The sequence below is a fragment of the Hyla sarda genome, chromosome 1, assembly GCF_029499605.1.
Source record: "Hyla sarda isolate aHylSar1 chromosome 1, aHylSar1.hap1, whole genome shotgun sequence".
Taxonomy (NCBI): domain Eukaryota; kingdom Metazoa; phylum Chordata; class Amphibia; order Anura; family Hylidae; genus Hyla; species Hyla sarda.
In genome coordinates this window covers 6,152,001-6,165,740 of record NC_079189.1, presented here as the reverse complement: position 1 = coordinate 6,165,740, position 13,740 = coordinate 6,152,001, and the positions used below count along the sequence as shown (strand labels likewise).

Sequence of the window (13,740 nt, the reverse complement as noted above, 5' to 3'; positions counted from 1 at the left end):
CTGTGCCTCCCGCCGTGGAGGCTATGCAGGTCGACCGGTCTCGCCTGACACCTCAAGAGAGGACACGACGCCGTATGGAGAACCTCTGCCTGTACTGTGCTAGTACCGAACACTTCCTGAGAGATTGTCCTATCCGTCCTCCCCGCCTGGAAAGACGTACGCTGACTCCGCACAAAGGTGAGACAGTCCTTGATGTCTACTCTGCTTCTCCACGTCTTACTGTGCCTGTGCGGATGTCTGCCTCTGCCTTCTCCTTCTCTACAGTGGCCTTCTTGGACTCTGGATCTGCAGGAAATTTTATTTTGGCCTCTCTCGTCAACAAGTTCAACATCCCGGTGACCAGTCTCGCCAGACCCCTCTACATCAATTGTGTAAATAATGAAAGATTGGACTGTACCATACGTTTCCGCACGGAGCCCCTTCTTATGAGCATCGGATCTCATCATGAGAGGATTGAACTTTTGGTCCTCCCCAATTGCACCTCGGAAATTCTCCTTGGACTTCCCTGGCTTCAACTTCATTCCCCTACCCTGGATTGGTCCACTGGGGAGATCAAGAGTTGGGGGTCCTCTTGTTCCAAGAACTGTCTAAAACCGGTTCCCAGTAACCCTTGCCGTAACTCTGTGGTTCCTCCAGTAACCGGTCTCCCTAAGGCCTATATGGACTTCGCGGATGTTTTCTGCAAAAAACAAGCTGAGACTCTACCTCCTCACAGGCCTTATGATTGCCCTATCGACCTCCTCCCGGGCACTACTCCACCCCGGGGCAGAATTTATCCTCTCTCTGCCCCAGAGACTCTTGCCATGTCCGAATACGTCCAGGAGAATCTAAAAAAGGGCTTTATCCGTAAATCCTCCTCTCCTGCCGGAGCCGGATTTTTCTTTGTGTCCAAAAAAGATGGCTCCCTACGTCCTTGCATTGACTACCGCGGTCTTAATAAAATCACGGTTAAGAACCGCTACCCCTTACCCCTCATCTCTGAACTCTTTGATCGCCTCCAAGGTGCCCACATCTTCACTAAATTGGACTTAAGAGGCGCCTATAACCTCATCCGCATCAGAGAGGGGGACGAGTGGAAAACGGCATTTAACACCAGAGATGGACACTTTGAGTATCTGGTCATGCCCTTTGGACTGTGCAACGCCCCTGCCGTCTTCCAAGACTTTGTCAATGAAATTTTTCGTGATCTGTTATACTCCTGTGTTGTTGTATATCTGGACGATATCCTAATTTTTTCTGCCAATCTAGAAGAACACCGCCAGCATGTCCGTATGGTTCTTCAGAGACTTCGTGACAACCAACTCTATGCCAAAATTGAGAAATGTCTGTTTGAATGCCAATCTCTTCCTTTTCTAGGATATTTGGTCTCTGGCCAGGGACTACAGATGGATCCAGACAAACTCTCTGCCGTCTTAGATTGGCCACGCCCCTCCGGACTCCGTGCTATCCAACGCTTTTTGGGGTTCGCCAATTATTACAGGCAATTTATTCCACATTTTTCTACCATTGTGGCTCCTATCGTGGCTTTAACCAAAAAAAATGCTGATCCCAAGTCCTGGCCTCCTCAAGCAGAAGACGCCTTTAAACGACTCAAGTCTGCCTTTTCTTCGGCTCCCGTCCTCTCCAGACCTGACCCTTCCAAACCCTTCCTATTGGAGGTTGATGCCTCCTCAGTGGGAGCTGGAGCTGTTCTTCTACAAAAAAACTCTTCCGGGCATGCTGTCACTTGTGGTTTTTTCTCTAGGACCTTCTCTCCAGCGGAGAGGAACTACTCCATCGGGGATCGAGAGCTTCTAGCCATTAAATTAGCACTTGAGGAATGGAGGCATCTGCTGGAGGGATCAAGTTCTCCTGTTATTATCTACACCGACCACAAGAACCTCTCCTACCTCCAGTCTGCCCAACGGCTGAATCCTCGCCAGGCCCGGTGGTCTCTGTTCTTTGCCCGATTTAATTTTGAGATTCACTTTCGTCCTGCCGATAAGAACATTAGGGCCGATGCTCTCTCTCGTTCCTCGGATGCCTCAGAAGTTGAACTCTCTCCGCAACACATCATTCCACCTGACTGCCTGATCTCCACTTCTCCTGCCTCCATCAGGCAGACTCCTCCAGGAAAGACCTTTGTTTCTCCTCGCCAACGCCTCGGAATCCTCAAATGGGGTCACTCCTCCCATCTCGCAGGTCATGCGGGTATCAAGAAATCTGTGCAACTCATCTCCCGCTTCTATTGGTGGCCGACTCTGGAGACGGATGTTGTGGACTTTGTGCGAGCCTGCACTATCTGTGCCCGGGATAAGACTCCTCGCCAGAAGCCCGCTGGTTTTCTTCATCCTCTGCCTGTCCCCGAACAGCCTTGGTCTCTGATTGGTATGGATTTTATTACTGATTTACCCCTTTCCCGTGGCAACACTGTTATTTGGGTGGTCGTTGATCGATTCTCCAAAATGGCACATTTCATCCCTCTTCCTGGTCTGCCTTCAGCGCCTCAGTTGGCTAAACAATTTTTTGTACACATTTTTCGTCTTCACGGGTTGCCTACGCAGATTGTCTCGGATAGAGGCGTCCAATTCGTGTCTAAATTCTGGAGGGCTCTCTGTAAACAACTCAAGATTAAATTAAATTTTTCTTCTGCATATCATCCCCAGTCCAATGGACAAGTAGAAAGGATTAACCAGATCTTGGGTGATTATTTGCGACATTTTGTTTCCTCCCGCCAGGATGACTGGGCAGATCTCCTCCCATGGGCCGAATTCTCGTATAACTTCAGGGTCTCTGAGTCTTCCTCCAAATCCCCATTTTTCGTGGTGTACGGCCGTCACCCTCTTCCCCCCCTCCCTACTCCCTTGCCCTCTGGTCTGCCCGCTGTGGATGAAATTTCTCGTGACCTTTCCATCATATGGAGAGAGACCCAAAATTCTCTCTTACAGGCTTCATCACGCATGAAGAAGTTCGCGGATAAGAAAAGAAGAGCTCCCCCCGTTTTTTCCCCTGGAGACAAGGTATGGCTCTCCGCTAAATATGTCCGCTTCCGTGTCCCTAGCTACAAGTTGGGACCACGCTATCTTGGTCCTTTCAAAATTTTGTGTCAAATTAATCCTGTCTCTTATAAACTTCTTCTTCCTCCCTCTCTTCGTATCCCTAATGCCTTTCACGTCTCTCTTCTCAAACCACTCATCCTCAACCGTTTTTCTCCCAAATCTGTTCCTCCCACTCCTGTTTCCGGCTCCTCGGACATCTTCTCGGTCAAAGAAATTTTAGCTGCCAAAAAGGTCAGAGGGAAAAATTTTTTTTTAGTGGACTGGGAGGGTTGTGGTCCTGAAGAGAGATCCTGGGAACCTGAGGACAACATCCTAGACAAAAGTCTGCTCCTCAGGTTCTCAGGCTCTAAGAAGAGGGGGAGACCCAAGGGGGGGGGTACTGTTACGCCGAGCGCTCCGGGTCCCCGCTCCTCCCCGGAGCGCTCGCTTCTCTCTCCCCGCGGCAGCGCTCCGGTCACGTCCTCTGACCCGGGGCGCTGCGATTCCGCTGCCAGCCGGGATGCGATTCGCGATGCGGGTAGCGCCCGCTCGCGATGCGCACCCCGGCTCCCCTACCTGACTCGCTCTCCGTCTGTTCTGTCCCGGCGCGCGCGGCCCCGCTCCCTAGGGCGCGCGCGCGCCGGGTCTCTGCGATTTAAAGGGCCACTGCGCCGCTGATTGGCGCAGTGGTTCCAATTAGTGTGTTCACCTGTGCACTTCCCTATATCACCTCACTTCCCCTGCACTCCCTTGCCGGATCTTGTTGCCTTAGTGCCAGTGAAAGCGTTCCTTGTGTGTTCCTTGCCTGTGTTTCCAGACCTTCTGCCGTTGCCCCTGACTACGATCCTTGCTGCCTGCCCCGACCTTCTGCTACGTCCGACCTTGCTTTTGCCTACTCCCTTGTACCGCGCCTATCTTCAGCAGCCAGAGAGGTGAGCCGTTGCTAGTGGATACGACCTGGTCACTACCGCCGCAGCAAGACCATCCCGCTTTGCGGTGGGCTCTGGTGAAATCCAGTAGTGGCTTAGAACCGGTCCACTAGCACGGTCCACGCCAATCCCTCTCTGGCACAGAGGATCCACTACCTGCCAGCCGGCATCGTGACACATACAATATATCCATATAACATGTACATATAACATAACATATCCATATAACATATCCATATAACATATCCATATAACATCTCCATATAATGTATCCATATAACATATCCATATAACATGTCCATATAATATATCCATATAACATGTCCATATAACATATCCGTATAATATATCCATATAATATATCCATATAACATATCCATATAACATATCCATATAACATATCCATATAACATATCCATATAACATATCCATATAACATATCCATATAATATATCCATATAACATATCCATATAATATATCCATATAACATATCCATATAACATATCCATATAACATATCCATATAACATATCCATATAACATATCCATATAACATATCCATATAACATATCCATATAACATATCCATATAACATATCCATATAACATATCCATATAACATATCCATATAACATATCCATATAACATCTCCATATAATGTATTCATATAACATATCCATATAATATATCCATATAACATATCCATATAACATATCCATATAACATGTCCATATAATATATCCATATAACATGTCTGTATAATATAACATATCTGTATAATATATCCATATAACATATCTGTATAATATATCCATATAACATGTCCGTATAACATATCCATATAATATATCCATATAACTTATCCATATAACATATCCATATAATATCTCCATATAACATGTCCATATAATATATCCATATAACATATCCATATAATATATCCATATAACATATCCATATAATATATCCATATAACATGTCCATATAACATATCCATATAACATATCCATATAACATGTCCATATAGTATATCCATATAACATGTCCATATAACATGTCCATATAATATATCCATATAACATATCCATATAATATATCCATATAACATGTCCATATAACATATCCATATAACATATCCATATAACATGTCCATATAGTATATCCATATAACATGTCCATATAACATGTCCATATAATATATCCATATAACATATCCATATAATATATCCATATAACATATCCATATAACATATCCATATAACATGTCTGTATAATATATCCATATAACATATTCATATAAAATATCCATATAACATGTCCATATAACATGTCCATATACCATGTCCGTATAACATGTCCGTATAACATGTCCGTATAATATATCCGTATAACATGTCCATATAACATCACCATATAACATATCTATATAACATAGCCATATAACATGTCCATATAACATGTCTATATAACATTCTTTATGCAACCTTCTTTTTTATTTACTTTGCATTAGGGATCGACCGATTATCGGTTTGGCCGATATTATCGGCCGATATTCACGACTTTGGACATTATCGGTATCAGCAATTACCTTGCCGATATGCCGATAATGCCCGCCTCCCCAGCCAGAGACCACCGCCGCCGCTGCCCCATTGCCTCCCACATCCCCGGTTTTATAATTACCGGGACCCGGGGTCCGTGCTACTTCTGGCTCCTGCGTGCGGCACAGCGCAATGACGAGTGACGTCCTCAACGCGACTTCACCGTCAGTGCGCACAGTGACAGCTCAGGACGCCGCCGGAGCCAGAAGTAGCGCGGGCCCCGGGAACAGGTATTTATAAAACCGGGGATGGGGGAGGCAAAGGGGCAGCAGTGGTGGTTGGACTAGGGAGAACCCCAGGACAGGCAGGGGGAGAGAAGCGGGCGGCGGCGGTCTCTGGCCCCGCAAAAGCCACTGTAGTTCATTAATTTAAAGCGGAATAACCGATACCGGAATATCGGTATAAGTTATCGGCCTGAAAGGTCGCAGATTATCGATATCGGCCCTAAAAAATAGATATCGGTTGATCCCTACTTTGCATTTGCCACAGCAGCGTGCACCCGTGTATTAGGTCGTTGTGCTGGCTAGTTTTCTATTTTGTGTTTTTGTTATGCAAGTTAGGGGGAGTGGCCCCCTCGCTAGCCCATCTCCCCTCCCTGTTTCACAGGAGGTTTTTAAATTGATAGTGGATCCTGCATTCACCCAGTCAGAGGCCATATGCCCAGCAGAGGCGAGTGGAATGACAGTGTTACGGTCCCATCCGAAGTAAGGCCACCTCCGCGTGGTGGATGGGGGACACATTTTGATCAAAAAGTGCACAAACAGCCTCTATTTTTTGACCGAGTGCTGCTGCAACCTTCTTTTTTATATACTTTGTATTTGCCACAGCAGTGTGCACCAATGTATTAGGTAGTTGCATTGGCTAGTTTTCTATTTTATATCCATACTAGCTGAGTACCCGGCGTTGCCCGTTTTTTCCTTTCTAATCCTTGTTGGGGAGGAAAATCACCAAAGGAAGTAGCTTTTGACTTCATATCCCGTCCTTATATATTGTTGTCATGTCCCAACCTCATATCCCGTCCTCATATCTCAACCTCATATCCCGTTATTATATCTCGGCCTCATATCCTGACCTCCTATCCCGTCTTCTTATCTCGTCCTCCTATCCCGACCTCCTATCCCGTCCTCATATCCCGTCTTCACATCCCGACCTCATATACCATCCTCATATCCCGTCCTCACATCCCGTCCTCACATCCCGTCCTCACGTCCTCTCCTCACGTCCCGTCCTCACGTCCCGTCCTCACGTCCCGTCCTCACGTCCCGTCCTCACGTCCCGTCCTCACGTCTCGTCCTCACGTCCCGTCCTCCTATCCCGTCCTCACATCCAGACCTCCTATCCCGTCCTCACATCCCGACCTCCTATCCCGTCCTCATATCCCGTCCTCCTATCCAGTCTTCACATACCGTCTTCATATCCCGACTTCATTACCGTCCTTGTATCCCACCCTCATATCCCGTCCTTATTTCCCGTCCTCATGTCCCGTCTTTCTGTCCCGTCCTCATGCCCGTCCTCATATCCCAACCTCATATCCCGTCCTTATGTCCCATCCTCATATCCTGTCCTTAGGGGGGACTGATTTGTGATGAAGATGTTGTAAACTGAAAATAGAAGGGGAAGTGGCTTTGTGGGACTGGATATGATTTGCAAGCTAGACCGATGCACAAAAAGGGTAGATAATAAAAGGGGTGGGGCTTAAACTGTGGGCATGTCTTTGTGAGATGGGGTGTGGCTTGCAAGCCGGATTGACACATTCACCAGGAGATGCAGAGCGGAGCTTGTGGAGTGAGGTACTGGAAGTCCCATATACTTGCATGGGACTTGAAACAAAAACCCATCTTTTATATAAGGGTGTATGTAAGGGTTAATTTAACTATCATATCTTTTTAGTTGACATATAAGTAATATGTGTACCAGGTATTGAAATATCTCCAGCTGTATGGAAGTTATGTGGGAACATACATTTCCCATTGATTTGTATGGGACTTTAAACAAAAACTCTGACACTCACAAATGGGGGTAGTTAAGGGTTAGAAGGGTTAAGGATTATATTTTAAGTGGACATATAAGTAACATGTGACCAAGTATTATCAAAATATCTCCAGCCGTTTGGAAGTTATACAGTAACATATATTTCCCATGGACTTGTATGGGACTTTAAACATAAACCCCGCCCCTGGCAAATGGGGGTGAGTAAGGGTTAAATCACCTATCCTATGTTTGTTGTTGACAAATAAGCAACATGTGACCAAGTTTCATGTTAATATCTTTAGTCGTTTAGACGTGATGCTGGAACATACACACATATATATATATACATATATATATACACACACACACTTTGAGTTTTATACAGATATATAGATAACATGTCCATTTAACGTAACTGCAGGTACCAAAGATTCTACAACAGCAGCAGATCTGTTAAAAGCACATTAGTCTTATCCCATGAACACTTTCATACAGTGATCCCTGCTGCCCCAATACTGTATCACTTAAAGGGTAGCTCCCACCATCCTATTTTTTTTTTTTTGCTAGCCTGTTCACCCCCCCCCCCCAGCTACGGCACTAGCCCATTCACTCCTCCCCCCCCCGCCCCGCATACCCCGTTCCCTCATTACACTTGCAGTTACTGCAGGGTCCGGCAGCGGGTGTGCAGGGACAGCGGCGGCAACGAGGCGGCGATGTGCGGGAGGCGTGGCCTCCCAGCCAGTGGTCGGGGAGCCAATGTGCTCGCTCCCGCCTGTCTGATTGACAGGCAGGGAGCGAGTGCAGCCTAACTGAAAAAGGACTGATTGCCACTTCCAAAATCGGTCCTTTTTCAGTGGCCGGTTTTTAAATGTAAATTAAACCTTTTTAATGAAAAAAAATAAAAATAAAAGTATATTAGAGATATGTTGTAGTACATAAGTACTACAACATATCAAAAAATAAAGTTGGTGACAGTGCCCATTTAAAGTGTACCTGTCATTAGCAAAAATGTTTCATATAATGAAGATAATAACATTACATGTGTTTTTGTAATTTTTAATTTGTTATAAACACGTGTATATTTTTGTCCCAGCAAAATACAGAAAGTGTGGGCAGACAAGCAGGGCTCTGTGCAGTGAGGACAAGCAGGGCTCTGTACACTGAGGACAAGCAGGGCTCTGTACACTGAGAACAAGCAGGGCTCTGTGCACTGAGGACAAGCAGGGCTCTGTATACTGAGGACAAGCAGGGCTCTGTATACTGAGGACAAGCGGGACTCTGTACACTGAGGACAAGCAGGGCTCTGTACACTGAGAACAAGCAGGGCTCTGTGCACTGAGGACAAGCTGGGCTCTGTGCACTGAGGACAAGCTGGGCTCTGTGCACTGAGGACAAGCTGGGCTCTGTGCACTGAGGACAAGCGGGGCTCTGTGCACTGAGGACAAGCGGGGCTCTGTACACTGAGGACAAGCGGGGCTCTGTACACTGAGGACAAGCGGGGCTCTGTACACTGAGGACAAGCGGGGCTCTGTACACTGAGGACAAGCAGGGCTCTGTACACTGAGGACAAGCGGGGCTCTGTACACTGAGGACAAGCGGGGCTCTGTACACTGAGGACAAGCGGGGCTCTGTACACTGAGGACAAGCGGGGCTCTGTACACTGAGGACAAGCGGGGCTCTGTACACTGAGGACAAGCGGGGCTCTGTACACTGAGGACAAGCGGGGCTCTGTGCACTGAGGACAAGCGGGGCTCTGTACACTGAGGACAAGCGGGGCTCTGTACACTGAGGACAAGCGGGGCTCTGTACACTGAGGACAAGCGGGGCTCTGTACACTGAGGACAAGCGGGGCTCTGTACACTGAGGACAAGCCGGGCTCTGTACACTGAGGACAAGCGGGGCTCTGTACACTGAGGACAAGCGGGGCTCTGTACACTGAGGACAAGCGGGGCTCTGTACACTGAGGACAAGCGGGGCTCTGTGCACTGAGGACAAGCGGGGCTCTGTGCACTGAGGACAAGCGGGGCTCTGTGCACTGAGGACAAGCGGGGCTCTGTGCACTGAGGACAAGCGGGGCTCTGTACACTGAGGACAAGCAGAGCTCTGTACTCTGAGGACAAGCAGGGCTCTGTACACTGAGGACAAGCAGGGCTCTGTACACTGAGGACAAGTAGGGCTCTGTACACTGAGGACAAGCAGGGGCTCTGTACACTGAGGACAAGCAGGGGCTCTGTACACTGAGGACAAGCGGGGCTCCGTACACTGAGGACAAGCGGGGCTCCGTACACTGAGGACAAGCGGGGCTCCGTACACTGAGGACAAGCAGGGGCTCTGTACACTGAGGACAAGCAGGGGCTCTGTACACTGAGGACAAGCAGGGGCTCTGTACACTGAGGACAAGCAGGGGCTCTGTACACTGAGGACAAGCGGGGCTCCGTACACTGAGGACAAGCGGGGCTCCGTACACTGAGGACAAGCGGGGCTCCGTACACTGAGGACAAGCAGGGGCTCTGTACACTGAGGACAAGCAGGGGCTCTGTACACTGAGGACAAGCAGGGGCTCTGTACACTGAGGACAAGCAGGGGCTCTGTACACTGAGGACAAGCAGGGGCTCTGTACACTGAGGACAAGCGGGGCTCCGTACACTGAGGACAAGCGGGGCTCCGTACACTGAGGACAAGCGGGGCTCTGTACACTGAGGCTCTATGACACGCCCCCGGCTTTCACAGCAGGATAGTTGATAGCCCATGAGCCTGCACAGAGCCCTGTTTATCCTGCCCTCACTTCCTGTATTTTGTCTCCTCATAGACACACAGGCAATAGCTGCAGGGACAGCATTTTTTTCCCCAAAAAATATACACCTTTTTTAATCAATGTATATTACAAATATGAATATAAAAGTATAATCTACATTATATCAACAGTTTTTGTTAATGACAGGTGCACTTTAAAGGGGTACTCTGGAAGAGAAAAATATTTTTAAATCAACTGGTGGCAGAAAGTTAAACAGATCTGTAAATTACCTCTATTTAGAAATCTTAACCCTTCCAGTAATCAGCTGTATGATCCAGAGGAAATGGTGTAGTTCTTTACAGTCTGACCACAGTGCTCTCTGCTGACACAAAAAACAAGCCCTAATATGGGTCTGTAGGTGCAAAATTGAACACGTTATGATTTTTAGAAGATAAGGAGGAAAAAACGAAAGTGCAAAAATGAAGATGGTTTTGAGTCCTTAAGGTAAAAATGGATCCTGAAGGGGTTAAGGATGCAGTAAGTCTAATTTTTTTTATTTATTTTCCAACCTACAGATCGATATGAGGCTTGTTTTTTGCACGACCAATTGTATTTTGTAATCTATCATTTTACCATAAAATATACAGTAGGGATCGACCGATTATCGGTTTGGCCGATATTATCGTCCGATAATCACGATTTTGGGCATTATCGGTATCGGCAATTACGCAATTTTGCAACTTTATTGTTTTTACACAGTGCACTTTATGGTAAAACTGACACGTTCCTTTTATACTGTGGGTCAATAACGTTAAAATGATCCCCATGGTTATACACTTTTCTATTATACTTCTTTTATAAACAGTCAAACTTTTTCGACTTAATAAGTAAGGTAGAAACTGTTCTCTTCTGACCTCAATAACTATTATTTTTTCGTATACGGGGATGTATGAGGGTAATTTGCGCTATGACCGAGGAACTGTGACCAAGGAATTGTCTAGAGCAGGAGAGGTTTGCTATGGGGATTTGCTCCTGCTCTGGACAGTTCCTGACATGGACAGAGGTGTCAGCAGAGCGCACTGTGGTCAGACTGAAAAGAACAACTCAACTTCCTCTGGAGCATACAGCAGCTTATAAGTACTGGAAGGATTTAGATTTTTAAATAGAAGTAATTTACAATTCTGTTTAAATTTCTGGTACCAGTTGATGTAAAAAATTTTTTTCCACCGGAGTACCCCTTTAAAGGGGTACTCTGGCACTAAGACATCTTATCCCCTATCCAAAGGATAGGGGATAAGATGCCCGATCGCGGGGGTCCCAACGCTGGGGATCCCCGTGATCTTCCACGCCGCACCCCGTTAGAATCAGCCCCCGGGGGCTGATTCTAACTGGGTGCGGCGTGGAAGATCACAGGCGTCCCCAGCAGCGGGACCCCCGCGATCAGGCATCTTATCCCCTATTCTTTGGATAGGGGATAAGATGTCTTAGCGCCGGAGTACCCCTTTAATACCTTACCTGAAGAAGGAATTTCTTTGAAGACCTTTAGGTCTTTCTGAAGATAAGTATCGATACTAAAGCTGATGTGTATGGGTACAGAAGAAGTGGGATACCTGCTGGTCAAAAAAATCCACCGGTATGAGGGGTGCACCATGATTTATTGATATTGTAACGCACAACCAAAATAATCAAATACTTGGAAATTCATGTGGTCATGAGGCATTGTATCTTCATGTTCCCTAAACCTTTTTATGCAGAATTTACAGCATCAGTCTGACGCTAGTGTTGATTCATGTATATGGAGGCAGTGGAGTGGGAGCTTGGTTTACATGTGGGCTTTCAGGTGGTTGTTTTACCACATTATAGGGGAACTTCTCCTACAATCAGACATTGGGCGCTATAGGAATAATCATACTCTCCTACAGTCCGGTACTAATGTCGGTGTCCCATTGGTACAAGCCCCAACCTCCCTCATTGTTTTTTCTAGTTCTTGGAGAACACATGGTCAATGACTTTCTGGACATTAGGAACCAGAGACAAGTTGTATCTTCTCAATATTTGGTCTTCGATCAGATCTTTCTGGGAGACGTCATTCCTCTTCCCCTTTCTGCAGTGGAAGGTTATAGCCATGCTCTGATCTAAGTACCTTGACTGTCCCTTGAATTTCAAGGCAAAATGGATTGATGTCTGAAGAACTTGCCGGGGGTTGACTATGATTTTGGGATTATTGAAGTCATTCCTGTTGATGGGCTCTCTAAATGGATGACTAAGGATGTTAACCCCAGGAACCTTAGTCCATAGGTCAAATCCAGATACATTGGCAGATACGGGAAAGGTGTGACTATCAACACAGAAAACACTTGTGCCTGGGAACTTCTTCTCTAATTCTACCATCAATGATGTCCAGTTCCAATGTTTGGCGGGAAGTATAATTTCATCCAGGTCATTGAGGAGAACGTACTTACTCCTATACATGTTTCTGTATAAACAATCATTTAGGGCCGCAGTCTGTCCATAGTAGCCAATCTGACTTGTAAGTCCTTCAGCGTAATGCCACTCTGTAGATGTCAGAAGATGCCGGTCTATTGGCCATTGGACAACTTCCACAAACCCTTGTTGACTGTAGTATCGTAGGACTTTATCCATGGCCTGGGAACAGCTGTTATTATAAATGGTGACTCTAGACGCTCCCAGCAGTCTATACATCTCAATGCTCTGGATTGCCTGGAGGACATTATTGTACTGTCCAAATACAGCAGAAATACACACGGTGAACTTGACTGTATATGGCTCCGGAGGATGATTCCTGACTCTGAACAGGACAATGTCTTCTCCGCTTGTAGAATTAGATTCCTGGATGGATATGTCATCATATTCACAGTTCGAAGGCTCTTTGCACAGGATGTCGGCCGTTCCATATGGAAAATCAAATCTGTCTTCGTGGATATCTATCTGTCCTCTCACAAGCACCATCTGGTTAGGCAGGCAATGAAACAAGCAATAGAGTTCCTTCACGGACACGTGAACTATGGAGAGGACACGGACCTCTTTGTCATTTCTAAGGTCATAGAAAGGGGAAATGATGAATGTTCTGTTGCCCAAGGCTGTTATAGGCTCCTGTCTTGGTGTCTCTGCTTTATTACTCTGGTGTATATAAAAGCTCAAGATAGAGATACACACAAATAGAGCGCAGACGTAGAAGGTGTAGAATGGAGAGGTGGCCATGGTTCCACCAGACGATCACCACTGTTAGGAGACAAAGAGCCTTATTATTAATAATGTGATCACCTCCAACCATCTTCTAGACCAGAGCCCTACCTGGAAGCTTCAGACCCCGAAAACTCTACAAAACCCCTCCTATCATGTACATATACGGTGGATATAAAAAGTCTACACACCCACTAATTTCTCATTCCTTACTCCCGGACCTTATACGTTGCCACTGATGAATATTTCATCTATAATTCATGATCTATAATTCATTCTGACCTTATG

The 13,740-nt window shown here is 46.4% G+C and overlaps 1 protein-coding gene across 1 annotated transcript; it reads right to left on the bottom strand.

Annotated features, from left to right (window-relative positions):
- Positions 1 to 12,228: 12,228 nt before the first annotated feature.
- LOC130312652 (uncharacterized) lies at positions 12,229 to 13,470 on the bottom strand. Its single transcript, XM_056552588.1, has one exon. It carries the CDS (start codon positions 13,468 to 13,470, stop codon positions 12,229 to 12,231), a length of 1,242 nt encoding a protein of 413 aa, XP_056408563.1.
- Between the last annotated feature and the right edge of the window lie 270 nt (positions 13,471 to 13,740).

Coding starts and splice junctions, on each gene's coding strand:
- LOC130312652 (XM_056552588.1), bottom strand. CDS start 13,470: ATGGCCACCTCTCCATTCTACACCTTCTACGTCTGCGCTCTATTTGTG.